Genomic DNA, 27632 nt, shown 5'->3' on the forward strand with positions numbered 1-27632 from the left:
GTTTTAGTATTACTGACTTACTAGTCTACATTTATAATATTGTTATTAATTTTCTACTCTATACATATTTGTTCATTCATTAGTTCATAAGTCATTAGGTATATTCAATAATGTATGTTTTTATTATTCTTAGTTGTATTGAATCTTATATATTCTAATTATTATTAGAAATCATTTGACATATTCAATTTCATATTAATAGGATCAATTTTAGAGTTTGACTTAATTGATTTACAATCACGAGGTAATTTAATTACTCTAATCAATCAAATATAATATAACGTAGACTAGGAGACATAGAACTACTTGACTTATAATTGTCCTATGATGTGTTGAGGTCTATATGATAATTGACATTCCAAATTTTTATGCTTTTTCTAAGTGCATGCAATCATCAAGAACTAATTAAAACTAATTAATCTTCATTTTACCCTCCAACAAGATAAGTCAATATGAATATTACTATAAGGAATAGTTATATTACACCTAAGATTTAATAGTAGTTCACACTCACTCACACACACATAGACACACACACACATATTATAGTGGTTGTAGTTTTGTATATATATTCACCTACCTACTGTAAGAGAGAGGACGGGAGAGAGAGAAGGAAAGGAGAGAGAGAGGGTGAAGAAGAGATAGAAGAGGTGCAGGAGGAGAGATAAATACTTTAGAGAGGAGAGAAGGAGAGAGAAATGGCTGTCAGCCACCATGGAAGGACAGGAGAGAAGGTGAAGAAGGTGAAAGGATAGATGTATATTACAAATTGGTACCATGCCAATGTCATTCACACCTTTTATACCTAGGTCAGTGTGACACTAGGTATTTCCCTCCATTACAATCCATCCCCACTCAAAATAAAGTTTTTGTCCTCAAAAACAAAGATTAGACTTATTGGTAGGGCCAGGTAGTGGGCTACAGAGTACTACTTTATATAGTGTTACAAGTGGGAAAAGATAGTTGGGGGGGGGGGAGGCAGGGTTGAAATCATGTATGCACTATGAGCATGAGGGAAGGTGTCTCAGTACAAGAAGATCACCAATTCCAAACCTCGGGATCAAATGGATAACCTGCATGGTATGCATCACTAGTGTGCAGGTCATCCATACAAGTGTGGATCTCTGCACTGCCACCGAGATCAAAAGGAAAGTGGTGATCCCTTCCATGCAGTGGATTATCATTCATGAGTGAAGCTGGAATGATCATGACTGTTGACTTTTGCATCAAGTGTCTGATGAGCATCATATGATTAACCTTGGCATGTGCATGGGTGCTGTTGGAAACATACAATACTACATACTTTGAAAATTTTCCTGCATCATTCCCGATGTGTTGCATGTCCATGATCCCAGCATTCTTGGTAATTACCGGGCATACAAACACAACATCCTTGGACTGAAGGATCTCCTCATGGGGCTATAGTGGAATGTCCACTTGATCAATGATCTGCTCATGATCTTCATGATCCACTATGTCATCCGCTTGTTCGTCTTCCTCTTCATTGTTCTCGTCATCCAAAAACTCTAAAACAATTGCTAGTTTAGCATTCCTTTCGCTGCATGTATCCTTGTGATTGGAGGACATAGGCTCAGCACATCGATAGCATAGCCCTTGAGCATGCAGTTGTCTTATATCAGCATGGGTGAGAATCTTTCCTCGAGTAACATCATGCTACACTTTCCTCAAGTAACATCATGCTGCACTTTCCTCGAGTAACATCATGCTGAACATAATTTTCTCTATGGTACTTTTGATGACCTTTCCATATGCACACTGCTGCCCATGAGAGTAAGCATGAACATCATACATATAGGCATCTGGTGCTGCCCAAAACCGGATGATGGCTGCTGTTCGTGCATGGATTGAAGCCCATATGGGGGCCCTGTGCTCTCTGCATGCATTCCATACAATCCAAAATTACCAGCAATAGGTGATGCATGGTTGTTATTCACACCTAATATAACCATATCGCTTTAACAAGGTGCTCCTGGAGCATTGTAATAGCCATAACAGTCTAGATGCTTTGCATGCATTCCCAATCCATCTGGCAGCATATTGCTACCTATATATGACATTCCTTTTTGCACAAAAGCAGGCTGGCTGTTATAGCCGCTACTCCAATATACATGCTTTTGCCCCATGATTCTCCATATTTTGAATGATTTCCCTTCAACTGTTCTCTAGAACAAAATCAAAGCCGATAGAGCTGTACCATGTCTACAAATGTTACAAAATAAAAACCAGAAGTGTTAGAACACAATATTAGTGAGTTTGGGAATCTCCCAATTCCCATTTTTTGAATACTAAAAAGGTGGCACCTGGATAACATGCCTAAAAGTTTCTCAAAACCATATGATGTGACCTATCATTGGAAAGTACTTGAAAAATGGAATCTTTTGAGCTATGGAGCGCTCGATTTGAAGTTATAGTGTTCAAGTTATGATAAATCAAAAGATTTGACCACATGTCCCAAACTTATGGAAAATTCCCATATTTCCCAATATGGTGTTTTAGGTCAAAGTGAAAACTTAGCTACAACCTTTGGAAACCAAATAGTTGGGATTTCAAATTAGAACATGCAGTATGAAGCCAATTTCAGTAAAACTATCTCTTAGAGGTTATCATTGGGATCAATCCAGCATTGATCGAAGTTGATAGAAAACTTCTTGCTTTGCAGTAAGAATTTAAAAAAAAAACTCCACCAGTGTGTTTAGCACTGTGTCATTACGGTCAATCTGCAGGTAGACCTATGGCAGAACCAGTTATGGTGCCTTCTGGCTATGGTAGTTTTGGTGCCATTGGTTCAGGTTTTGCAACAATCACCCCAACTGTAACTGTAGGGAGTGCTTCATGCTATGATGATATGGTTGGCCAATAGTACAAGGAAAATACCTATTACACTCCGAACCAGCAAGGAGAGGGGTCTACAGTATGGATACTCGAGTGCTATCTCCCATGTGCTGCAAACAATCAGGACCTTGAATTTTTCTGCAACGTCTCACAGTGTAATGTAGATCTGCTACTGTAGAAGATCAAGGCCTGGAAATTTCGTGTGGCAAGATATGTGCAAAAGCTTCCGACACGGACATTATTGACCTGCGATCAGTTGTAAGTGAAAATCGACCTCTCCATCTTCATCGTACAGTGCCTTTTCCGTTTGTTTGACAAACCATGGCCATGGCCAATGCCTCAGATCTTCCCCTATAGCAAAACCCTCGCCAACACCGACATCTATATCGCTTGTGACAGCATACACAACTGCCCTATTGCCATTACGTTGTCGTGCTGCTTTGCATCCAAGCCGTAAACACCTCCATTTATGTTGTGCATCTGTGTTATCTTTTTGCGTGTGTTTCATTGTGTTTGACTGCTGAATTATCTTTCCTTCCTTTTCAGTACCCACATCCAATGTACATACTCCACTTGTGTGTTTGTATTTGTGTGTGTTTCTGTTTGTGTGCATGTTATGTGTGCGTCAGAAAAATATGAAAAGCTGATGCCAAAGGACATTATCAAGCTGTTAATTTCAATGATGAACTCCAAGAAAAGTGCAGGATATCATGGAATCAAAGGAAGCCTTGAAGAAGCCTCATTAAGAAGAATAGCAGAACTTGAAGAATAGGTCATGTGGCTGTAGGCAAGGCTAGAAGAAGTAAAGGATGAACTTCAAGCTGAGAATGAACAACATGTTGAGGCTTTGATTTAGTATGAAGAGGAGAGGGTTCTCATGGAAGCTTCAAGCAGCTAAGAGTGGCTTGAAATGAGATCATGCTGAAGCAGACAAAACTATTAAAGAAATGAATGATCTCTCTCTACAAGACCATGTTGAAGTTCATTTAGTTCTTAAGGAATCATTAGAAAGGAACCAGTGCTCTGACAGCCAGAGGGAACATTTGGATGATGTAGAGAACAATTTACTCTTAGAAAGGAAGCTTCGGGTTGAAGCAGAGAATAAACAGAAAGAGCTTTCCAGTGCACTAGAAAGAACTCTTACTCAGCTTTCTGTAATGGAAAGGGAATTTGACATAGAGAAGAAAAAGATTGAGCAGCTAGAGCAAGATCTGTAGTGCAATGAGAACAAGATTTTAAGGTTTTTGGAGGAAGAGAAAATGATGTAGGAAAACATTGAAATGTTGAGGCAAACTGTTCTAGAAAAGAAAGAACTTGTATCTTCTCTAATAGAGGAACTTTTCCTACAGAAAGAAGCTAATAGAAGTCTGATGATCCGTTCATCTTCACTTGAATCAGATCTTCAGGCTGTGTATAATCAACTAGTTATATGTGAGTCTCAAGCCAACGAAATGGGTTTGACTATTGCAAATTTACAAGAAGCATTGCTCCTTGAACGTATGAAGGCATCACAGGCTGAAGAGGAAACAATACTGCAGGCTAAAAGACTTAACAGGAAAGATGAGGAATATTCACATCTGAAGATGAAATATAACACTCTCTTTTCTAAATTTGAATTGCTACAGTTAAATTTATCGGAGTGCGGAAGATAAGGAGAAGGTGATTGATAGAGAGGAGCAGAGGGACAAGCGAGCAAAAAGCTGGTTGTCATTGTTGATGTCATCGACCAAAATAGGTCAGACACCAGAAATATTTAGTTTATTGGTTTTTTTTTAGAACGAGCTGTCTCTCTCTCATATAATCAACGGAAAAATCTAGTAAGAAGAATGTTCTCATTTGGCGATCACAACCAGCAATATTAGGTAGTGATTCATAAAATAAAACTAGTGCCTTCTGTGAGGAGCTGGAGGTGGAGCTGGAAGACGTCCTCTAGTGATAAGCAGTGTGGCTGGTGTAATTGTGGCCCTTGTTATTTTGACTGCTGCATTTCATGTCACATCACATGGCTCTCCCTCAACAGATAAAACCTTGTCGTTCCAAAATGCCAGCTATACCTGTGCTGACTATCAGAAAGCTATCAGTTCTTCTTGGGATTGCACAGGATGTTTGAAGATGCATTGTGGCTTTTGTGCTACACAAACCAATCAGAATGATCCTGGATCTTGTCTTATATCCTAGTCTACAATTGGTGACGGTTGCAAAGCACAATCACGGGCATGATATACAGTCGTCGTTGCTACTTCCATCTCTTCTATTGCTGTAAACACGATGTCTGTCGTCATAATCATCATCATATTCAAATTCATAATCATCTCCATCATAGCTATCTTGAGTACGAGCTCCATATCTGTTGGTTCTGTTTAGACTATGTCTGAATGCCTAGAGTAGTCACAATCCACATCACGACAACCCTCCCTACTGGATCGACGGAACTACCCCTAAAATCCACGACTCATCACTGAAAAAGGAGGAATCAACAGAAGAGGAGGAGGAGGAAAAACGAGTGAGATAAAGGAGGCATAGCTCCTCTGTCCTCGGGACGTTGTGATCTCAGCTACTCAGAGGTCCAGACAGTCATTGATTTTTGAATGATGAGGATGGTCTAATGGGTCTAGAGACTGGCTGCTTTAGAAGATCAAAGAATTCAATCAAATCATCTTCTACGGTGCTCTATGATCCTGTTGCATGTATTAAAGACTGGAAACAACAAATCAAGGTCTTGATAGAGGAAGACGACTGTGAGTTTCCTTCACAGAGCAAATTAGCAGAGGAGCTGCGCCAAATAGGTGTTGAAAAGGTGGAATTTCTAAACTTGTGGCTGTGGAGGATCATTATTTCTATTCCTTGAATTATATGCACTTTGGCTCTCCAAAGGCGTGGTATGGTGTGCCAAGCAGTGGTGCCCGTATCTTTGAGGAAGCTATGAAGCATCACTTGCCACATCTTTTCAAAGAACAACTTGATCTTCTTCATAAGCTGGTGACCCTGCTATCACCATCTATTTTGAGGGTAACAAGCGTTCCAATTTATAGAACAGTGCAAAGGGCTGGTGAATTTGTTGTGACATTTCCCAGAGCTTAACATGCTGGTTTTAAATGTGACTTCAACTGTGCGGAGGCTGTGAATGTTGCACCTATCGACTGGCTACCCTTTGGGTAGAATGCAGTAAAGCGATATAAAGAACAGAAACGTAAAAGCTCTGTTTCACATGATAAGCTTCTATTAGGGGCTTTGAAGCAAGCTCTAAGGAGTGCATGCCATGGTTGACAAGATAGTAATGATGCAGTTGATAATGTGTGGCAAGAGCTCCTTGCTGAGTATGGGATTGTGTTGAAAGTCTTAAAGAATCGAGTGGATTTGGGACGTGTTAGACGTTTCAGGATAGCGAATACCATACAAACAAGGAAAATGGATACAAGTTTTGATGCATTGGATGCAAGAGTGTGCCCTATATGCCATTATGGACTGCATCTCTCTGCAATAGGTTTCACCTTGCTGACCTGAGCAGTATACATGTCTGGAGCTTATGCATGCACTTATCAGATGCTTTATCCGTTGGACCTGGAGTTTGATCAAGCTGTTTATGACTAAGTCCTCAATCTGGTTGAATTATTTGGTGCCCTAAAAACCAAGCTCATACGCTTATTGTAAAGCAGTGGACAGATTGTCATGCTTGTCATTTATGTTGACTCTTCTTTTGTAATGTACTTGAAAAGCAATATAGTGATCTTTGGCATCAAATATTGAGTTATTGAGATCTTCTGGTTAGCCTCTTTCCTTGTTGTACCTTGAACCCCGTGTTCTGCAGCTCTTGCACGAACTCTACGACAACGTTGCCCAAAAAAGGGGAGGCACCAAAAGCTCAAGATTCAAACGCTGAAGATGACCCAAAAGCAAGAGTACTTTGGGCTCAAAATGGAGAAACAACAGGATGTCCCTCCAAAAGGACTTGACGTTGCTCCAAAAATTCCAGTGGCAAGTTACTTTGCAGCAATGCTAGTCCAGCATTTGGCAACCTTCACACACAGTGGGGCCACAGGCTAGTCGTGTGGGGATCCAAGCCCCCTCTAGGAGCCTAGGATCAAATATGAAGTGGGAGAAAGAGAGTGCTCTTCACAACAATTGATGCATAGCATGTTCCTTGCTTCACCCATCCCTCCCCTTCTTCCCCACCCTCAGCCTATGTAACCCTAGCCTTGTCATCACTTCCTTCCCCCATAGCTGCTAACTTCCCATGGGCTTCTTCAGCACCATTTTTGGCCTCTTTGGCTACTTCCTCTTCATCTAGGGGCAGCCTTCAGATGTCAAGGATCCTATCATAAGAGCTTTGAGCGAGATAGATTCTAGAAGTCTTCAAAGCCTCCTTTCAGATATACCTTTATGGGTCAAGAATCTAGATTATGTGAGGGTGGATTGGTTGAAAAGATTCATAGGTGAGTTATGGCCATATCTTAATAAGGCTATGGAGGCTACTCTAATCTCATGGTGGTGGATGAGAAATCAGCTTTGTGTGTTCTGGAAAGCCTACCAATGGACATTGCTGCGCCTTTATTGTGTGCTGGTATTACTGTCTACAGCCCCATGGTGTACTTTTGTATGATAGAAAGGGGTAAGAAATTTGGTGTGGCTGCTGGGATTCTTCAATGTTGTACCACTGTAAGAGAGCTTGCTTCTCAAAGTTCCAAGCTTTTTCTTCGGATGATCAGGAGGCTCTGGTTTCTCTCCTCCTTTGTGATCGGGATGCAACTTTCAACTTCTGAAAATGCCTTCAATGCAGCGTGTTTTCTCCTTGGGAATGTCCATTGGTTAATGCATTACTGCGTGTAAGTCTGTACTCCTCATACTTGTCTGCCATAGATGACGTGACTAAAGAAATAGGGAAAATTAGTTGAAATGTAACCAAACTAAGATCAAGAAGCCTAGGCTCTGATACCACTGTAAGAGAGAGGACGGGAGAGAGAGAAGGAAAGGAGAGAGAGAGGGTGCAAAAGAGAGAGAAGAGGTGTAGGAGGAGAGAGAAAGACTGTAGAGAGGAGAGAAGGAGAGAGAAATGGCTATCAGCCACCATGCAAGGATAGGAGAGAAGGTGAAAGGACAGATGTATATTAAAAATTGGTACCATGCCAATATCCTTCACACCTTTTATACCTAGGTTAGTGTGACACTAGGTATTTCCCTCCATTACACCTATAGTAATGTTTATCAATATTATTACTTTTTATGTACTTTTGATAACCATCATGGAATGTAGCAATACAATTTTTGGTTGCTTATGATCATGCCACTTAATACCTATTCCTTCTAGTATGCATGCCATTATTGTTTTTTCTTTTCTTAGTATATTGCAATATAAAGAAACCCTATGATTATTTGTATGTGTATGTATATATATGTGTGCATATGCTTATACAAGTATTCATGCATATAGATACACATGCACTTGTATGTAGCTACATGCTTACCAATCTTTTTGACCACCCATGCATCAAGTAGGACCAATCTCATTGGTCCAATGACCATCTACTTTGAAACCATTCTGTAAGCTATTTTGCACTGAGTGTACATGCCTATGACCATTACTGAAGCTATTTTGTATTAGGAGAGTGAGTGGCCTTAGGGGTCCATTCTCTTTATGTGAAATAAGAATTCAAGAATGGTATTGCGACCATTTCTTTCGTTGTTGCTCCTTGTCTATATGGTTTCCTTGTTTCTATCTCTTCCCTTCCTCTCACTCTGATTCTCAAGCACCTCTATCCCCTTTTCTTAATACCTTCCTTTGTGGGGTGCACGTATAAGAAGCCATCCACATCTCATGGATTCAAAGGATATTTACAATACTCTGCAAGGGCATCTCATAAATATGTAACTATATCACATGGGTAAAGGATTCTAACAATTAAGTTTCTACATATTTTATATACATTGAAGGGTAATATACATACATACATACATACATACATATATATATATATATATATATATATATATGTATATATATATAATGTTCCATAAAAAACCAAATATATCAATTCGTTTTAAATTTTATTTGTACATTAAAAATCCTGATGAGCTTGTTTTGGGAGTTTTATCTAGCAAGGTATTGAAAAGTCATTTGTTAAGTAGGTGTCGTAGTAATGGAAAGACCCAATGAGCTTAAGTTGTGAAATCCTAAGAATTTGGTACTTGTGTGCCATCCAAATTTATTGGAATATCGATCAAAATCCTTAGGGGGGAGCCAACACCTTGAATGATGGAGATTTACACATAGTGGTGTAGGAGTGGGGGTACCATTGATAAAGTCCCATCAATATAATAAATATGTGGAATCTATTGTGAAAAAACTAGATTAGAATAGCACATATGTGTGTGTGTGTGTGCACGTGTGCACGTGTGTTTCCCCCTTTAAAAAAATATGTGCTTTGCTCTATATTTGAAGGGAAAAGGTAAAGACAAACAATTCTCCTTCCCCCCTTCAAATTTTTCCTCCCTCCCCCTCCCTAGCATGCCACCCTCCAACTAATGGCCACCTAGGTGCAAGGCCTCTAGCATCTCTATTGACAAGACTTTTTAGCTCTATTCGGGTCTGAACCATGTACCATTTGAATATTATAGATCATTAATAATGTCCCTACAAAGAGGAGCTGCTATTTGTTGTTGTGCAATGAGCTACTCTACTATGGTACATGAATGCCTCATCTTTGTCCATGGGGGTGAAAACATGTGTGGATGTCCCAAACTAAATGGTGATGAGTGTATGGATGTTATTGAGAACTGTGTTGGGAAAAATTTGGGAGCATCCTTTTAATGAAGAATATCATCTTGATTCATAGAATAGGTGTAAATAACACTCATGAACTTGAACTATCGATGACACGAACTGTATTGGTAAGTGCAATAGTGGCCCTATGATAGAAATCACATTAGTATTATATTATAATTGAAAATTCATGCATAAGATAATAAGCTCTATAATTTTCATCATTGATTAGTGTGAAAAATACACAATAGCTACCTATCATTACTATGTGATATCCTAATAGATAAACAAAAGTGGAAATACACACTAAACTTGAGTTGGAAAGCTTGGAAATAAAGCCACCTCAAAATTTTCCTTGCCTAAGAAGGCCACCTTCACCACCAACCTCTCCACAAATATGCCCTTTTGAAGTCAAAGGGCTAGAAATGCCTATAAGAAGAAGACCCCAATAGGAGAACAATCCCCTTTCCATAGCAATCAAAAATCCCATAGACCATAACACCACCCTTATTTACTCCATAACCCCTCCCCAATAGAGATAAAACACAAATTGTGTATAGATAAAACACAAATTGCCAACTTTCCAAGCTTTTCAACTCAAGTCTAGTGTGTATTCCCACTTATGTTTTTCTATTAGGATATCACATAGCAATCATAGGTAGCTATTGTGTATTTTTTACACCAATCAATGATGAAAATTATAGAGATTATTATCTTATGCATGAATTTTCAATTATAATATAATACCAATGTGATTTCTATCATAGGGCCACTATTGCACTTATCAATACAGTTCGTGTCATCGATAGTTCAAGTTCATGAGTGTTATTTACACCTATTCTATGAATCAAGATGATACTCTTCATTAAGAGGATGCTCCCAAAATTTTCCCAACATGGTTCTCAATAACATCCATACACTCATCACCATCTATTTTGGGACATCCACACATGTTTTCACCCCCATGGACAAAGATAAGGCATGCATGTACCATAGTAGAGTAGCTAATTGCACAACAACAAAAAAAATAATAGCATCTCCTTTTCATAGTGATATTATTAGTGATCTATAATATTCAAATGGTACATTGTTCAGACCCGAATAGAGCTAAAAGTCTCGTCAATAAAGATGCTAGAGGCCTTGCACCTAGGTGGCCATTAGTTGGAGGGTGGCATGCTGGGGAGCGGGGAGGGAGGAAAACTTTGAAGGGGGGAAGGAGAATTGTTGGTCTTTACCTTCTCCTTTCAATATAGAGCAAAGCACTTTTTTTTTAAAGGGGGAAACACGCACACACATGCGTGTGCACGCCCACACACACACACACACATAGATGTGCGATTCTGATCTACTGTTTTCACAATAGATTCCACATCTTTATTATATTGATGGGACTTTATCAATGATACCCCCACTCCTACACCACTATGTGTAAATCTCCATCATTCAAGGTGTTGGCTCCCCCTTAAGGATTTTGATCGATATTCCAATAAATTTGCATGGCACACAAGTACCAAATTCTTAGGATTTCACAAATTAAGCTCATTGGGTCTTTCCATTAATACGACACCTACTTAACAGATGACTTTTAAATACCTCGTTAGATAAAAATCCCAAAACAAGCTCATCACTATTTTTAATGTAGAAATAAAGTTTAAAATGAATTGATATATTTTGGTTTTTATGGAACATTATATATATATATATATATATATAGTACCCTTCAATGTGTATAAAATATGTAGAAACTTAATTGTTAGAATCCTTTTTTGGAACTCATGTGATATACTTACATATTTATGAGATGCCCTTGCAAAGTATTATAAATATCCTTTGAATGCATGAGATGTGGATGGCTTCTTATATGTGCACCCCACAAAGGAAGGTATTAAGAAAAGGGTAAAGAGGTGCTTGAGAATTAGAGTGAGAGGAAGGGAAGAGATAGAGACAAGGAAACCATATAGACAAGGAGCAACGACGAAAGAAATGGCCGCAATACCATTCTTTAATTCTTATTTCACATAAGAGAATGGACCCCTAAGGCCACTCACTCTCCTAATACAAAATAGCTTCAGTAATGGTCATAGGCATGTACACTCCGTGCAAAATAGCTTATAGAATGGTTTCAAAGTAGATGGTCATTGGACCAATGAGATTGGTCCTACCTGATGCATGGGTGGTCAAAAAGATTGGTAAGCATGTAGCTACATACAAGTGCATGTGTATCTATATGCATGAATACTTGTATACACGTATGCACACATATATACACATACACATACAAATAATCATAGGGTTTCCTTATATTGCAATATACTAAGAAAAGGAAAAATAATAATGGCATTCATATTAGAAGGAATAGGTATTAAATGGCATGATCATAAGCAACCAAAATTTGTATTGCTACATCCCATGATGGTTATCAAAAGTACATAAAAAGTAATAATATTGATAAACATTAGTATATTCAGGTGAATATATATACAAAACTACAACCACTATAATGTATGAGGGGTATTATGATGCAAAATTCGAGCACAGTTTACATACAATTTCATGTCATGGGTATATATGTCTAAGTGTCGATGAATCTATTGGAATGCACATCAATACATGGCCCTCGTATATAGTAAAGTGCATATTGATGCTATTTAGAAAAACTATTAATATATATCAATGCTTTTATTGATGCATATTTTGACATTAGTTAAAACTATCTAAACTTGAAACTTACCCTACCTTGCTCATTCTTGTTGGTGACATCGAGCTATAAGTATTTCACTCACTTTCATTTCTTCTTCTTTTTTATTTTATGATTTTGTATTACTTATCGACAACACCATTATGCAATGTAGCTATATGTATATTTTTTTCTTTCCAATTTTTGCAAGTATTTTTGCATGTGTTCTTACACACACCCATAATGTGTGTGTGAACTACTATTAAATCTTATAAAAGAAGATTGGGTATGGCTGACAAATTTTCTATCTAGGGAGGTGACGTCTCATCCCAAGGAGAAGTGCACCTTTTGCGGCCAATTAGAAGAGTTTGTGGGCATGCGATGGATGGAGTGCCTGAGCCAATCCACCACTTGGAAGGTACTACCCAATCTATACCGTCAATACGAGAGGAGACAGGTAGCCTTCTAGACCTACCTACAATCTTGGAGCCTGAGATGGAGGCAATGATCGATGCATTGATTCCCATGGATGTTGAGACTTCTGATCCGCTTAGAGAGGAAGCATCCATACCATTATATGATGGGTGCCTAGTATCTCGCTTGAAGACACTACTTGCACTCCTAAGTGTGCAAGCAAAATACGGGTGGAGTGATGCAAGTGTGATAGAGTTGTTCAGGTACCTTGTACGTACGCTTTGTTGATTTCTTTTCGGCACTATCATTAAAAAAATTTGTGTTTTTTCAAGGTGTTTTATGATTTTTTTCAGATTACTAAAATATCATATATTACCACTTGCAAATACCATGCCTGAGTCTCGTGATGATGCACAACATGTTTTACGAAAGGTTGGCATGGACTACAATAGCATCCATGTATGTATCAATAATTGCATACTGTTTCAAGGAGAATAGAGACTATGTAGACATGTCCAAAGTGTGGTACTCACAAGTATTGACAGGACTTGCAAGGGCAAACCATCCCTAAAAATGTTCTTAGACACTTTTCACTTATCCCCCACATAAACCACATGTTTCATACTTTTGGAATGGTGATCTTGACAATGTGCCATGCACAGAATAGGTCTACAAATGGAGTTCAATGAATATCATCGGACTCACGCGCATGGAGCCACATTGACTCTACCTTCCCAGGCTTTGCCCGAGAGCCAAGGAATCTTCGGCTCGGTCTTGCAATGGATGGCGTGAACCCATTCGGTCTGCGCTCAATTTCTTACAATGTGTGGTCTATAGTCCTTGTCAACTATAATATCCCTCCATGGATTTCTACGAAGAAAGGACATCTCATCCTTAGCTTACTCGTCCTCGGCCGCTACAAAGTCAAAAATATGGACGTGTATCTTCGTCCATTAGTCGATGAGATTAAGATTTTGTGGGAGGAAGGGGTCACCGTGCAAGATATAAGCAAGCGGGATGGTCGACGATCCGCCAATATTCAAGCCATTCTCATGTGGATGATGCATGACTTTCTGGGAATCCAAGAGTGCTCAGGTAAATAGGCTTCCGTTCTCATTGGTAATATCTATCATAGCTCATTCAAGTTTGTATTCACTGGATAGAGGTGTTGGAACAGGTTTGGTTATCTTAGGTTATCATGCATGTCCATTGTGCGGGCCACAGTTAGACTCCCAAAGGTCATGAACCATGAAGAAGATGGTATATCAAGGACACACAACTTTCTTACTAGAGGGTCATAAACTTAGAGAAGGTTTTCTTGGATGATCTCCAACACGTATGAATGCCGCTAGCTGGTACGAGCAAAAAATGGTCTACATGGAGTCACATCCAAACGGAATGTGACGGTTCTCAGCTTTCTATGAGTTTCCATATTGGACCCACTTACAGATCAACCACTTGTTGGATCCCATGCATATTTTCAAGAATGTGGGCAGCTTGCTATGGGACCACATCACAGGAAAGAGAAACACTATAGGGGCACGAATGGATTTGAAAATGAGGTAGGCAAGATGGAGGCGCTTTGGCTGCAGTCGAGTGCTGATGGTCACGTGTAGCTACCTCAGCTCCTTGGGTTTTGTCCACTAAAGAAGAGTGCATTATGAAGCGAATAGTTAAGTCTATCAGTACTGCGACAGGTATGATGCATTCTCTCAAGTCTGTTTTCTAAAGAAGACCAATTATCATGGCTAAAATTCCATGATTGGCATAAGATATGTCAAGTTTGTACCTCGGGGGAGTCACTCATGAATATATGTATATATAACGTAAGTTCAAAATAAGGGGTTTTTAAAATACTATTTTTATGCATTTTTTACATACAAAAGGGTATCATACAAAGGGATTACTTATAGATTGAATAGAAAAGGGTTGCCTTTTATTCAAGGAAAATTTAGAAATTAGGATATTTATAAATAGGCCATGAATGCATGCTATATCAAGGATATATATATAGTGAACCCCCCGAGGTTTGTACTATGAATGGATTGTAATTGGCGTGCATATTTTTCTATTTGGAGTGTAGTCATTGTTCATAATGCTTTCTCATTTGTGGTAGTTTGTATTACCGATCGTGATCACAGGATGCCTTACTCCAGAAATACGTGGGGCCATTTACAGGTTGTCGACTTTAGTGTAATGGATCTCATAGAAGGAGATTAAGACGTCCTCTATTGAATCCGCAAGGCGGGGAGTAGTGGAGACAGTCTGTCTCTTTGAGAAATACCTATCTACCAGCATGCTCACAATACAAATCTACCTTCTTGTGCATCTTGTAGATGAAGTGGAGATTGCTGGACCTGTCCATACACGATGGATGTTCTTCTTAGAGCGCTTCATGAAAACCTTGAAAGGCTTTGTGCGACAACGAGCTTAGCCAGAAGGTAGCATGGCTGAAGGTTGGTTGGTGTCTGAGGCACTAGAGCATATTTCAGAATGACTACCAATAGTGAATCCAGACAACAATATGCTATGGTCGCTGAAGGACGATGATAGACAGACCGGAGATGTGGTAATTGGAAATGGGGTAGAAAAAAGAATGGATGCTACAATGGAGGAGAATGTGAATCGCTTTTGTATGTTGCACCATGCCTCTATGGAGACGTGGCTCGCCAGGTACCAACAAGCTAGGCAAGATAGAGAGGAAGCGCAATCTAAATTTCGACGTAATACACGCCATCGACCGACTCGATATCTCGAGGGCATGGAGGAGACGCCACGGTTCATGTCAATGCGATGGTTGCATGAAGCTTTGATTGCAACGTCTCGAGAAGGGGCAGAGATCTCAACTGAGGAGTTGGAATTCTGGAGGGGATGTAGTCCAAAGATGATGACGTGTTTAGAAGTTATCATATCTATATTTTATATGTGACAACTAATTTGAGTGTTTCAATGTACAGTACAAAATATATAGTGCAGCGTGGTCGCATGGTACATGTCACAATAGTTTAATCTCTCTTGCATGTGCTTGTGAACAGATAATCTTCTATCCAAACCCGCGACAACCTCGATGGTGGTATGTTATACCTTCAGCTTTCCGAAGTACGAGAGTATATGATCAAAGCAATGTTCTGAGCATAGATGAGGACACCGAAAGCTTGGAGTATGTAGAGGAGCCATCATTCGATAACAATGATGGAAATACAAGAGTCCAACAATTCTTTGAGAAGGAGGTGGACTCATCCTTTTGTGGTGACATGTCTATCGACCTTCCAGTATATACGGAGTTGTGTCAGACGATTGACATGGGACCATAGGATACTTCATACTTGGAGCATCCACTTACTCAATTCGTTGACTAATCACTTATAAGGGTACCGTGCTTTGTATTATTTAAATTGATTTATATTAACGTGCTCTGTATGATTTAAATTGATTATGCTCACATCATTTTTTGTCTGTACAGGTGACCTTTGTGGATACTTAGATCATCAAGATGAGTCGAGGGATGAGCGATGAGGAGTTGTAGAATATCTTCACGTGCATATCTCTAGATCAGATGGCGAGATTGAGAGACATGGCAGACCGGGAGCTATCTCGGACATTGTCAGGTTGCTCTATTAGATCTACTTCAGTGCGATCAGAAGCTTCAACTTTGAGAAGATGAGGTCGACGCTCCAAACTTGGGCCAAAGGGAGGGAGTGCTTCATGGTGAGAGTGATGCTGCAGAGATATGGAGACATTGAGTCCACGGTCGGCACAGGATACATGTGCTACTCCTCGCTCTCGTGGCGGTTCTAGAGAGCATGGCTCAAGTGGTTGCTGTGGAGGCACGGGCGCGGTATCTCCATCTCATCGTCCTACTGGAGTTGTGTCACCTCCAGGATTTATCACACCTATGGGGATGTCTACTTTAGTTACTCTAGCTTTTGCTCAATAGTCCGCAGGTGGCACCCCTATGGGTGCTATACCGATAGATACTACCCCTATCGGTACACCGGATGTATAGGAGCCTCGTGGATATGCCCCAGGAGCATGGTCGCAAGTTGGAGAGGACCCATCTTAGGCATACCCTAGAGGGGTATGCCTATCTTGTCAATGATAGGTTAGGAGCCATCATCATGAATGATAAGGGGAGGAGGGCGATGGCTCGCATAATAGAGTTGCACCAATAAGTTTTTTGGCACAACGTCTTAGATAATTGGAAAAACATATCGGAGGGAGCAAGGACTACATAGTAGCATCCTTGCATGAGGAGTTTCCAGTTCTAGCCACAACAGATAGGTTTTCTATGGGCTGGATGATAGAGTGCATGTGTGCATATATGTCACACAGACGATCGGACGCACGCAAGGCACTCAAGAGTGGGATTGTAAAGCCCAAGTGGCTGTTAGCTATATCTATATATAGCGCCTATCTATATAAAGTGCATGTCTATATATAGCGCCCCAGGTCCCCTCTATATATTCCTATCATGTGTGCTCAGTTGACACACTTCTAGGGTTCCACTTTCGGTGTCTTGTGTCTCTCTTTGCCTCTCTCTTCCTCTGTTCCTCGTCTCCCTCACACACTATTCAACATGGTATCAAAGCATATTGCCAACCCCTCACTATGCTTCCATGGCCGTTATTCCCCTAGCCGTGATGCCATTCCCCGTGACCAAGTCATTGCCACGACTCCTCCCCCTCCATCTTCATGGTAGCAGCAGCAGCAGCGAATCCTTTTACGTGAAGTGCTATATTTTGACAATGGGAGGAATTCAGCGTGACACCCAGAGCCAGAAGTAGGTCAAGCGATGGAGATCCGCAGTTTGTGGAGGTAATGCTGGATGTAACGGATGACGTCCTTGTTGCGAGAAGCGTGGCCTCAGGAGCGTCCACAGCCACTACTGCGTGAGGATAATAATTTGAGGGACATGAACGATCCGGTTTGTGAAATCAGGCTTGGGGGATCCAAGAAATGATTTCCTCTTCGCAGGAACGAGTCGAGGGCTTCGCAGAAACGGAGAGATGTCTGTTCTCTCCAGATGGCTACGAGAAAATCAACCCGTTCCCTCCAAGGGCATTGCTTCTAATTTTCGGGTCTGTGGGGGTTGAGCCTCTTTTTCTTTGCTTTTATTTGTTTGCTCTTCAATACGTACGAGGAGAGCTTCGTCTTTAGCTTCCATCTGGCCGATGGCCTTAGCAGACAGTCGACCAGCTGTGCAGAAATTTCGTTGTCGCCTTGTAGTCTTTAGCTTGTTCGAATTCTCAGCACAGTCGACATGCTATTGCACCCCCCACCATGGAGATAGAAGCTGAAAATGAAGCTTAGAGTAGGCACAGGCACCAGGCAGCATGCACGGGATATGATTTTACTCAACCATCTCGGGAAACGGCTGTTGCTGCTACTCAACCATCTCTTGAGTAGACTGATGCAAGCATATCATAACCTATTCCATTATTCTAATTCCAACTCGCCATCAAAGGCCATATCTCCAGTCCTTAGTTCTAACAAGGTCCAAAAGCCTTACAGTAAAGGATGGATACCGAAACCTGCTTTATGGAAGTGGAAGAGTTTTAATTCTGAGCAGCAACAAAATGAACTTCTTACACCAACCTCCAGTCGAGGTCACAAACTCAAAACATCTTCTTTAAAGTGATTGGATATTGGAACGTGTTCAATAAGAGTCAGTGCTGGGCAGACATCATCTCTGGGTTGTTTCAGATTTTGAGTTTTATTTCAGAAGTGGTCTGAGGCTGGTTTCCTGACACTGCAAGATTCTCAGGAGATCAAGTGCAAGCAGTCAAATGGGCTGAAACAGTCAGAGCTCCCATGTCTCAGTTAGGCTCACAACCAAGAGGCACCAGCCTGACAAAATACAGGCTAATACTCCCTCTCAGATCCTGGGGAGTGTCTGGAGATTCAAAGACCTCATGTGATGAAGCATAGAAGCTTGAGATATTTGACAAAGGCTTCGTAAAAAGGTATGTTGCATTGTCCCTCAATTGTTTCGTTTATATTCTTTCTAGTTGATGAGGGTCTATATTCCAGCTGATGACACATTATTTCGTTTATATTCTTTCCAACTGATGACACATTATTTCATTTATATTCTTTCCAGCTGATGAGCGTCTATATTCCAGCGGATGACAAATTTTTTTATTTATATTCTGTTCATGGGGCCCCACATGTGTTATGTTGTCTATAGAGCGGCGTTGCGAACCGTCTCTATAGACCTGGTGTTGTTCTAATGTCACTATAACGTTTTTATTTAAGTTTTGATGTGACATATATATTGCTTACATCCCAAGTTTACTTGCAGGAATTTCTTCGAGATTTTATCAAGTTCAGTTGTAGGAATTTCTTGGAGATTTTATCTTTTGTAGTGATGTCGCTTATCCTTATTTTACATTTTGTATATTTAGGAGTGATAAGCTCTTTTGATGCCTCTAAATAGGCTGTTGTAATTCAGGAGTGATGTAGCTCCTTGGATGCCTATGAATAGGCTCTTGTAAGTTCAACTTTGTAATTTTATATTTTAAATATTAATATAATGGTAGGCCTATATAGAGCTATGGGTTTTTCCCTTGAGCCCCCAAGGGTTTTTTCATCCATAGTAAGGGACCTTTATTTGAGCGGGGGTGTTAGCTATATCTATATATAGCGCCCCAGGTCCCCTCTATATATTCGTATCATGTGTGCTCAGTTGACACACTTCTAGGGTTCCACTTTCGGTGTCTTGTGTCTCTCTTTGCCTCTCTCTTCCTCTATTCCTCGTCTTGCTCGCGCACTGTTCAACAGTGGCTAGACGTAGACAACTGGCGCCGATTGAGGGAGGAGGATACAGATTATCTAGGACATTGCAGTCAACCAGCGCGAGGCGGCGAGGGCATGTCTAGAGGCCGGAGTGGTCCATCATCTTGGGAGTGGCGGCCACAGGACATATCTGGAGGACTTTGTAAGTTTTTCTTTTGTTTTGCTTGCTCTTTTTTTTGCACTATCCTTTGAACTGACAATCATGTTTCTAATAGTTAGTGTTTTGTTTTCTTTGCAGTACTCCATTACAAATCGCGATCCGATCGGCCTTGAGACTCGATATGCAGAGAGGCATGGTCTCACTGTGGTATTGATCGACTGATTATATAGACGCGACGGCCCGGTAAGTCACTCATCTTTCTTGTGCGTAGTTACCATGTTTAATTAGAATGCATTATTGTACGGTGGACTAATGTGTAGTTGTTTATTTTTTTGCAATTTCCGTTTGATGCTTCTTTGCGGCGGGATGAGCTTTCCAATGGCGAGGATGTATAGCTTGCCCTTGGATCCCTGCAGCTCACACACCCTTCTTTTTTGGTCACCTGATCTGTGTAGACATTTTCTATGTAGTAGTGATATCTTGCCATGATTGTACTACTCACTTTTATTATGCGATCATGTATTTATTTCATGTATCAGTGTTATGATTTAAGTACACTTTGTCTTTATTTACACAAGTATTATATACAGTGCCGAAACTATTTTGTATGGCCCAAATAAAGTACATAGTGCTATATGCTGCCCTGCCACAAAATTCTTTTTTTTTCTGTTACCATCGCTATTAGCATCACAAATTTACATGCACACATCGTTATTGGCATCGTTATTAGCGTCACAAAGCGTTGTTATCAGCGTCGTTATTTGCATTGGTTGCGATGCTGATACCGATGCAAATAGAGACGTTGATAACGACAGCAATACAGACTGTTCTATGGCATTGCCAATAACGACACTTTTTGCGATGATAGGGGCAAATTTCTTTATTTACATTTTGGTCCCTTTTAACATCGATATAAGGCCTATATCTTGTAGTAAGTAATAATATTGATAAACATTACGTAGGTGAATATATATACAAAACTACAACCACTATAATATATGGGGGGTATTGTGATGCAAAATTCGAGCACAATTTATATACAATTTCATGTCATGGGTATGTATGTCTAAGTGTAGATGAATCTATTGGAATGTGCATCAATACATAGCCCTTGTATATAGTAAAGTGCATATTGATGCTATTTAGAAAAACTATTGATATATATATCAATGATTTTATTGATGCATATTTTGACATTAATTGAAAATATCTAAACTTGAAACTTACCCTACCTCTTGCTCAGTCTTGTTGGTGACATCAAGCTTGAGAGTTAAGTACTTCACTCACTTTCATTTCTTCTTCTTTCCTATTTTATGCTTTTGTATTACTTATTGACAATATCATTATGCAATGTAGCTATGTTTAACTTGTTTTCTTTCCAATTTTTGCAAGTATTAATTCATGTGTTCTTACACACACACACACACAATGTGTGTGTGTGTCTGTGTGTGTGTCTCAGTGTGTGAACTACTATTAAATCTTAGGTGTAATATAACTATTCCACATAGTAATATTTATATTGACTTATCTTGTTTGAGGGTAAAATGAAGATTAATTAATTTTAATTAGTTCTTGATGATTGCATGCACTTAGAAAAATCATGAAATTTTGGAATGTCGATTATCATATAGACCTCAATACATTAATTGTAGGACAATTATAAGTCAAGTAGTTCTATGTCTCCTTGTCTACGTTATATTATATTTGATTGATTAGAGTAATTAAATTAGCTCATGCTTGTAAATCAATTAAGTTTAACTCTAAAATTGATCCTATTAATACGAAATTGAATATGTCAAATGATTTCTATAAAATATATAAGATTCAATACAACTAAGAATAATAAAAACATACATTATTGAATATACCTAATGACATATGAACTAATGAATGAACAAATATGTATAGAGTAGAAAATTAATAACAATATTATAAATGTAGACTAGTAAGTCAATAATACTAAAACCATATTCTAGCTAGGGTTTAATATGTTATTTATTAAGATTAAGGTATTTTAAATTATGAGGTGCTTACATATGTACACGGAGGCCTATGTGATAGTGTATATTATCATTGGTAGGATTCTCATTTGTGCCAACATGTCATGTTTTGTAAGCCAGTTCATATAAATGGCTATCAAGAGAATCTAGGACCTACAAGGTCTTCTTATTAAATCACAAAAAACATGTACATCTTCATGAGGGGATTCTCATGGTCCACAATAGTCGACTCTTCCTATAGTATGACCTTCATAGGTGCTAGCAAGGCACGTGCAACATTTGGCATTATGTATATGCATATGGGCAGTAGTATAATTTTCTGTATGTATCTTGCCAATATATATTAGTACGAATTGAATTACATAGAGAATATGTTATCAAATCATATTGTGCATTATGTATATTTGCAAAACAAGTGGTCCATCTCTAACAAGATAACAAATGTGGACAAAGGGGATAGATCCTTGTATATCTTTGTTATAGATAGTATAATTTTCTATACTTGTCAATATATGCATCAATGTAAGCATGAATATACCTTGGCGTATTTTCCAATGCTTATTTTCGTGCCTCTACCATCAAACATATTAAGGTTCTCTCTCCAATGGATAAATAAATGAACATTTTGATTATCAGACTTGACATTTTAATCCCTTTTTACATGTCATTCCATTTTTTAGTTCTCATTGATGTATCCCTCATATGTCGTAGTGAATGCATTTTTGCTATAGATGTAGATTACATAAACATTTTTAAGGTCACCTCTATATCCATGTTTATAGGTGAATTTATACACGTGCATCTCATTTGTATTTTTACCCTAGTTATATGTATAAACATGTTCCAGACTTTATTTGCACTTCTAAGCACCTACACATTGGACATAATTATACATAAATATCCATGAATACATGTAGAAATATGCTTATAAATAGACTCGATTTTCTTAGTATATAAAATGCATTGATTTACTTCAACATACTATTTCCTTGTACTTTAAAATGATATCATTTTAAAGGAATAATAATATAAGGAATAGAATGGGCAGTCTTAGGCTTTAATGGTAGGTCTCAAACAAATGCCCTAGAAATGCTCCTCTTGAGCTATAGCAACTTTTGTATTATAGAATAGGGAAGCATAGACTTCTCTAATTGGATGGGAGGCAAATCTAAATTGGAATAGTGCATAAAGTCCTAAAGTTGGAAAAGTTCTCTTAAGTGGACCCTAGGAGCTCGAAAGAGGGTACAAGGAAGTACTATTGAGTAGCACACCCTTCCTACCATCTCCATCACCCAAAATCTAGGCATTTTATTTATGGCAAATATCAGATGAGCTATGAAGCAGGGTTGAAACGCATGCATGCAACGAATGTTGGCTATAGGCTCACAAATCAAGTGGCATAGTGAGAAATTGAGGTTGCTTTAAGACCTAATCTACCACCTACAAGCTCAAGAGGGTAACGTGGTGCTCCCTAATTTGAACTCCATGATATAATGTAGGAATGCCCTGGATTCTTTCCACAAAAATATATGTACTTTACACACGATGGGTCCCTCCAATATTCTAAGAGATAGTAGCATTTTAGAGGGTTTGAATACACTATACGATGTAAATCTCACCTTTATTAGGTAGACAAAAGGAATCAATAAACTAGGTATAATTTATAGGGATGAGGGGATGATGTACATTGCTATTTGCTCAATTAAAATCCTATTTTACAAAGGCCACATCATGGAACAAGCCTTTGAGGGGTGGTATAGTATGCATTACCCTATAGTGCACATTACAAGTCATAACACATTTATTCAAAGGCCTTGTTAGCCAATGGAGGCAGTAATCAAATGCTGCAAATCAAATGTGATGAATATATTTCAAGATACACTTAAGGTGGGTCATGCAAAATCCTTAATCTAACACATGATCTTGAGGGTGTGGCTCAAAAATATGTAAGCACATCATGCGGGCTCAAAAGAAGGTATTGATTATACATTATTTTTATAAAATGTTTATGTACAAAGGGGTGTCATATAGAGGGGAAATTTATTGATTGACTAAAAAAGGGTGTGTTTTATTTCAAGAAAATTCATAGATGAGGGTATTATTAAAAAGACCTTGAATGCATGTGATATAGAGGGTTTACATATACTGAACCCCTATAACACACAATAATATCTCATTTATAGGCTACATACAGAAGGTACGTAAGTATATCGCTACTTGTGGAAACACGGAGTGAGGTATTGCCAATAATGTTCTCAATGTGAAAAGATTGAAAAATGGATTGTCTTTGGATCTTGAATTGATGTGGGGTTTCTTCCAGAGAAGACATGGTGTATCTTTTGGGATGTAAAACCCTCGTTTTGATGAACATTTGATCTTTCTTGATTGGCATGTTGCTTTTAGAAAAATTAAGAATAGCCATTGATTATAGTTGACACCATTCGAATTTGTGAACATTTGATCTTTCTTGATTGGTATGTTGCTTTAAAAAAAATTAAGGATAGCGATTGATTATAGTTGACACCATTCGAATTTGTGATGTGCTTGATGAGCCAATTCCTCTGAAGAAGAGAAAGAAGAAGACATTTGATTTTCCATTTGTAAATCGCTAGTTTATTAGACTTGTAAAATTTTTAGGACTAGGAGACCACATGATCTCTTTTAAGGGTTCTTAGTACTTCTTCATGTGTGTATGTGTGTGCATGCGTGGTGTGCGTCGGTGCAAATGAGAGCGTGAGTGAGAGAAAGCAAGCTGAAGTATATGTGATCTTTGGGTTCCATTCTAAGGGCCCTAGCACACCCAGGGGCAATGGGGCAAACAGGGCTTTTGGGATCTTAGTATCACATGGGGGTCGCACCATGTCCCAACTATATACTAGTCATGAGAAATGACAAAATCAGTCCTACGTTTTCTATCAAAAATGCACTGTTGACTTGTTGCTAATCCGTGCAAACATGTCATCCCCCAATGAAATGCAATAATCCTAGTAACCCATTGTTAGCACTCAGTTTTTGGCAAGTGTAAGTTGTAGGAAGAGAGGGGTAAGGAACCCCCACTCCCCTTGTTTGCACTAAGTGCAACCCTCAGAGGAGTAGGGGCAATGTGTGTGTGGGGGGGGGGGGGAGGGGTGGGGGGTTGGAGGGGAAGTGCGGTCCCACTCCCCGCACTGGCCTTGGGTGTGACCGGTCTCTAATTCCTCAAGAAGTTTCTGGTACGCTGAACCGTGAAAAGACAACTGTCATGTTCTACCCGTTGCGGTGGCTCAAACATTGAGGATTTCTCAACGAAGAAATTCCAAATTAGCATTCACAAGACGACAACGGAAGTTATTTATTCATGCATGCCTCCACTAGGGCATGGTTATACAAAGAGGCGGGCCGGCTTCTTATAAATTAGTTGAAGTGGGGATCGGAGATGTAGAAGCCCAGGCTATCGATATGGGTACCCTGACGGCCGAAGAAGCCAAGGATTTGTGGGCGAACAACGTGACCGTTCATGCCAGAGGGTTTCAGTTGAGGTGCATGTGCGGAGGAGACGCCCATCGCTAGCACTCCCTTGTAGTTGGAGTCGGGATGGAAGATGCTCTTGTTCTCACCCACGGTCAGAGAGATGTCAGCGGCTGCGACCCCGTTGGAGCCAAAGTCGACCTAAAATATCCAAAGCCGTCCACGTCCACGTCGTCAGTGAACGAACGTATAGTCGATGTACTACTGCGCACTATTAACGCATAGCAATATCAAAGCAATGCGCCATGACTTGGCTAGTAATTTTACGACGTACATACCTCCGCGGCGGTACCGTTGGCACTGCCGTGCAACACGGTGGTCCCGTTGCCGTACACGACTCGAAAGCCATTGAGATTGTTGGACGCGTAGTAGATGGTGAGGTTGCACACCCCACCGTTGCTCCAACCGTCGTCGAAGGGGCTACCGCCCGCGAAGCCCCCCCACGGCCCAACTATGGCTGCCATAGACAATATTGCTGTATTGAAGGTATAAAGGGCGTTGTTTGTGCGTGAGCCTGTGTTTTCTGCGTGTGCTACCTCTGGCGCTGGGCCTGCGCTCTCCATTTATAGGTGTCGCTCCCACCAGTACTACGTCTCCGAGGGTGAAAAGCTCTCTACAGTTTTTAGAAACCTCTCTCTCTTTCTCTCTCTGTGTCTCGAGTCCCCCGAAGCATCCGTCGAATAAACACGTCTCGCGACGTGCTCTCGTGTGCCTTATTGTAACCCCGACACCTCAGCGTGCCTGTCTGCTCCTCGATAACACAAAAACGTGTCCATCGGAAACGGGCCTTAGGACATGAGGGAACCTTGACTCTTCTTAAGGGTTGGAGAGCCCTTCTAGAGGCATTTTGACCTTCAACAGAAGGCAAATATTTTTAAAACCTTGTTATTCAAGGGAAGTAAAAAGATTTGCCCTTCATAGAGAAGGGTATGATTTTACAAACCTTGTTATAGAAGGATAGTTATGACATGAGTGCTTGGTCATTGTTGCAAGCACGATTGATTATGAGAGAGGTTTCTCCAGAATGAATCATATTAAGTCCAATGATCGCAATAGATTGTCATTCTAGAGCTTGAATCAACTCATGTTCCTTTTATACAATGGTGCTAAGGATCCTATAGATGTTGATTGGGATGCCATCTATACAACGTGGGATGAATTAAAAGCTCATCGCAATGTTAATGTGGTAGCAACAAAGTTGATATAAGAAAGTATAAGTAATGGTGTGCTTTGATTGTATTGCTATTTCATTTGAGACTATGGATGATTGCAAAGCTATCTTGTTGCCTTTCTAGACTATCTTAATTGATTGAGCTTTAGCTTCAATCGGGCATTGCAATTTTATTTTTGGTGATAGCATTATAAATTTTAAAATGCTTAAATAATTACTCATATGTTGTACTAAGTTATAAATATTCTATCATCATATCATGTCGATATTAGATTTTTGTAAATTAATGGACACGAAAAACCAACAAGATGGCTTATATAAATGTCATAATTTTTTTTTCTCTAATACTATTCTATTAGCTAGAAATATAAATTTTAGAATACATGTCTATCGAAGGTTAAAATTTTGAAAAAGCCCTTCCACAAGAAAGGCACTTGTTCACGAGCCCTTCAATGGAGAAAACATAGGGGACTTTCAAAAATGCATCAAGCCTCGTGCTCTGGATTCTACTGGGGACTATCAATATCATGCTCTCAAACCTGTGCTCCTCCAAGGCCTACATTTGATGAGATTTGCCCATTATTTCATGTGACAGTTGAAGTTTATTGAAGTACATTCTATTGATCTACATTATAAAACTCAAACTATCTACAATTTTTGGTATGTTATAAGTAATGTTTTAAAAAAAAACAAGATGTGTTGTTTGATAGATAGAGCACTTTTTTGACTTGTTTTGATGGGCAAAATAGCCAAAGCAAGCATGACATCAATCAAATGAGTCGAGGAAAAACAAGAGCTAGCTTACATTTCAAAAAAGCTTTTGAAAATTGAAAAAAAGTTCTAAACATCACACTATGAAATCAGATGGATTTATGTATGGTTGAGAAAAAAGTTCCAGACAAGATGAGATGTCTATTCCTTGACAATGATAAATTTACTCTCTTGAAAGAAGGGCATACTTCCAATTCTTCACAAACAAATTGAGGTTATACTCCTGCCATAGAAAGTAAAGCTTTGGGTTGTCCTTCGATTCTCGCATGCATTCACTCTCACTCCACCCACCACCTTATTGTAGGGATCCTTGGGATCCCATGATCATATGCCTCTCTCTTTGGTATTGCATGTGGCCCACTTTAGTTTTTCCAATAGGAAGAAGATGGATTTTCTCCCACCAACCAACAACTTGAAGCCTAGCCGGTCCTCTCGATGAATGCAAATTTTGCTACTGGCTAGCTTTAAAACTAAAAGTGTACAATCTTTGTTGGTTCTCTTAAGTTTGAAGTACATTTCTTACCAAAAAATATCCATTTTCGCTGGTTAGAAATAGAATAAAGGCCATTTCCTCGAGAGCCTCCTTT

At 39.4% G+C, this 27632-nt stretch overlaps 1 protein-coding gene across 1 annotated transcript; it reads right to left on the reverse strand.

Annotated features, from left to right (window-relative positions):
- Positions 1-24989: 24989 nt before the first annotated feature.
- On the reverse strand, positions 24990-25666 carry LOC148041590 (uncharacterized). The gene is made up of 2 exons (XM_087691146.1): positions 25382-25666; positions 24990-25244 (listed from the first exon to the last, which is right to left on the reverse strand). The coding sequence occupies exons 1-2, from the start codon at positions 25664-25666 to the stop codon at positions 24990-24992; spliced, it is 540 nt and encodes a 179-aa protein (XP_087547272.1).
- Between the last annotated feature and the right edge of the window lie 1966 nt (positions 25667-27632).

Source organism: Lygodium microphyllum, chromosome 1, assembly GCF_053477565.2.
Source record: "Lygodium microphyllum isolate KBCC chromosome 1, Lygodium_microphyllum_v1.1.10, whole genome shotgun sequence".
Classification (NCBI taxonomy): Eukaryota; Viridiplantae; Streptophyta; class Polypodiopsida; order Schizaeales; family Lygodiaceae; genus Lygodium; species Lygodium microphyllum.

Excerpts from the sequence above, each read along its gene's own strand:
- LOC148041590 (XM_087691146.1), bottom strand. The coding sequence starts at position 25,666 with ATGGAGAGCGCAGGCCCAGCGCCAGAGGTAGCACACGCAGAAAACACA. Across the intron at positions 25,245-25,381 it reads CCAACGGTACCGCCGCGGAG|GTCGACTTTGGCTCCAACGG; the intron begins GTATGTACGTCG and ends TGGATATTTTAG.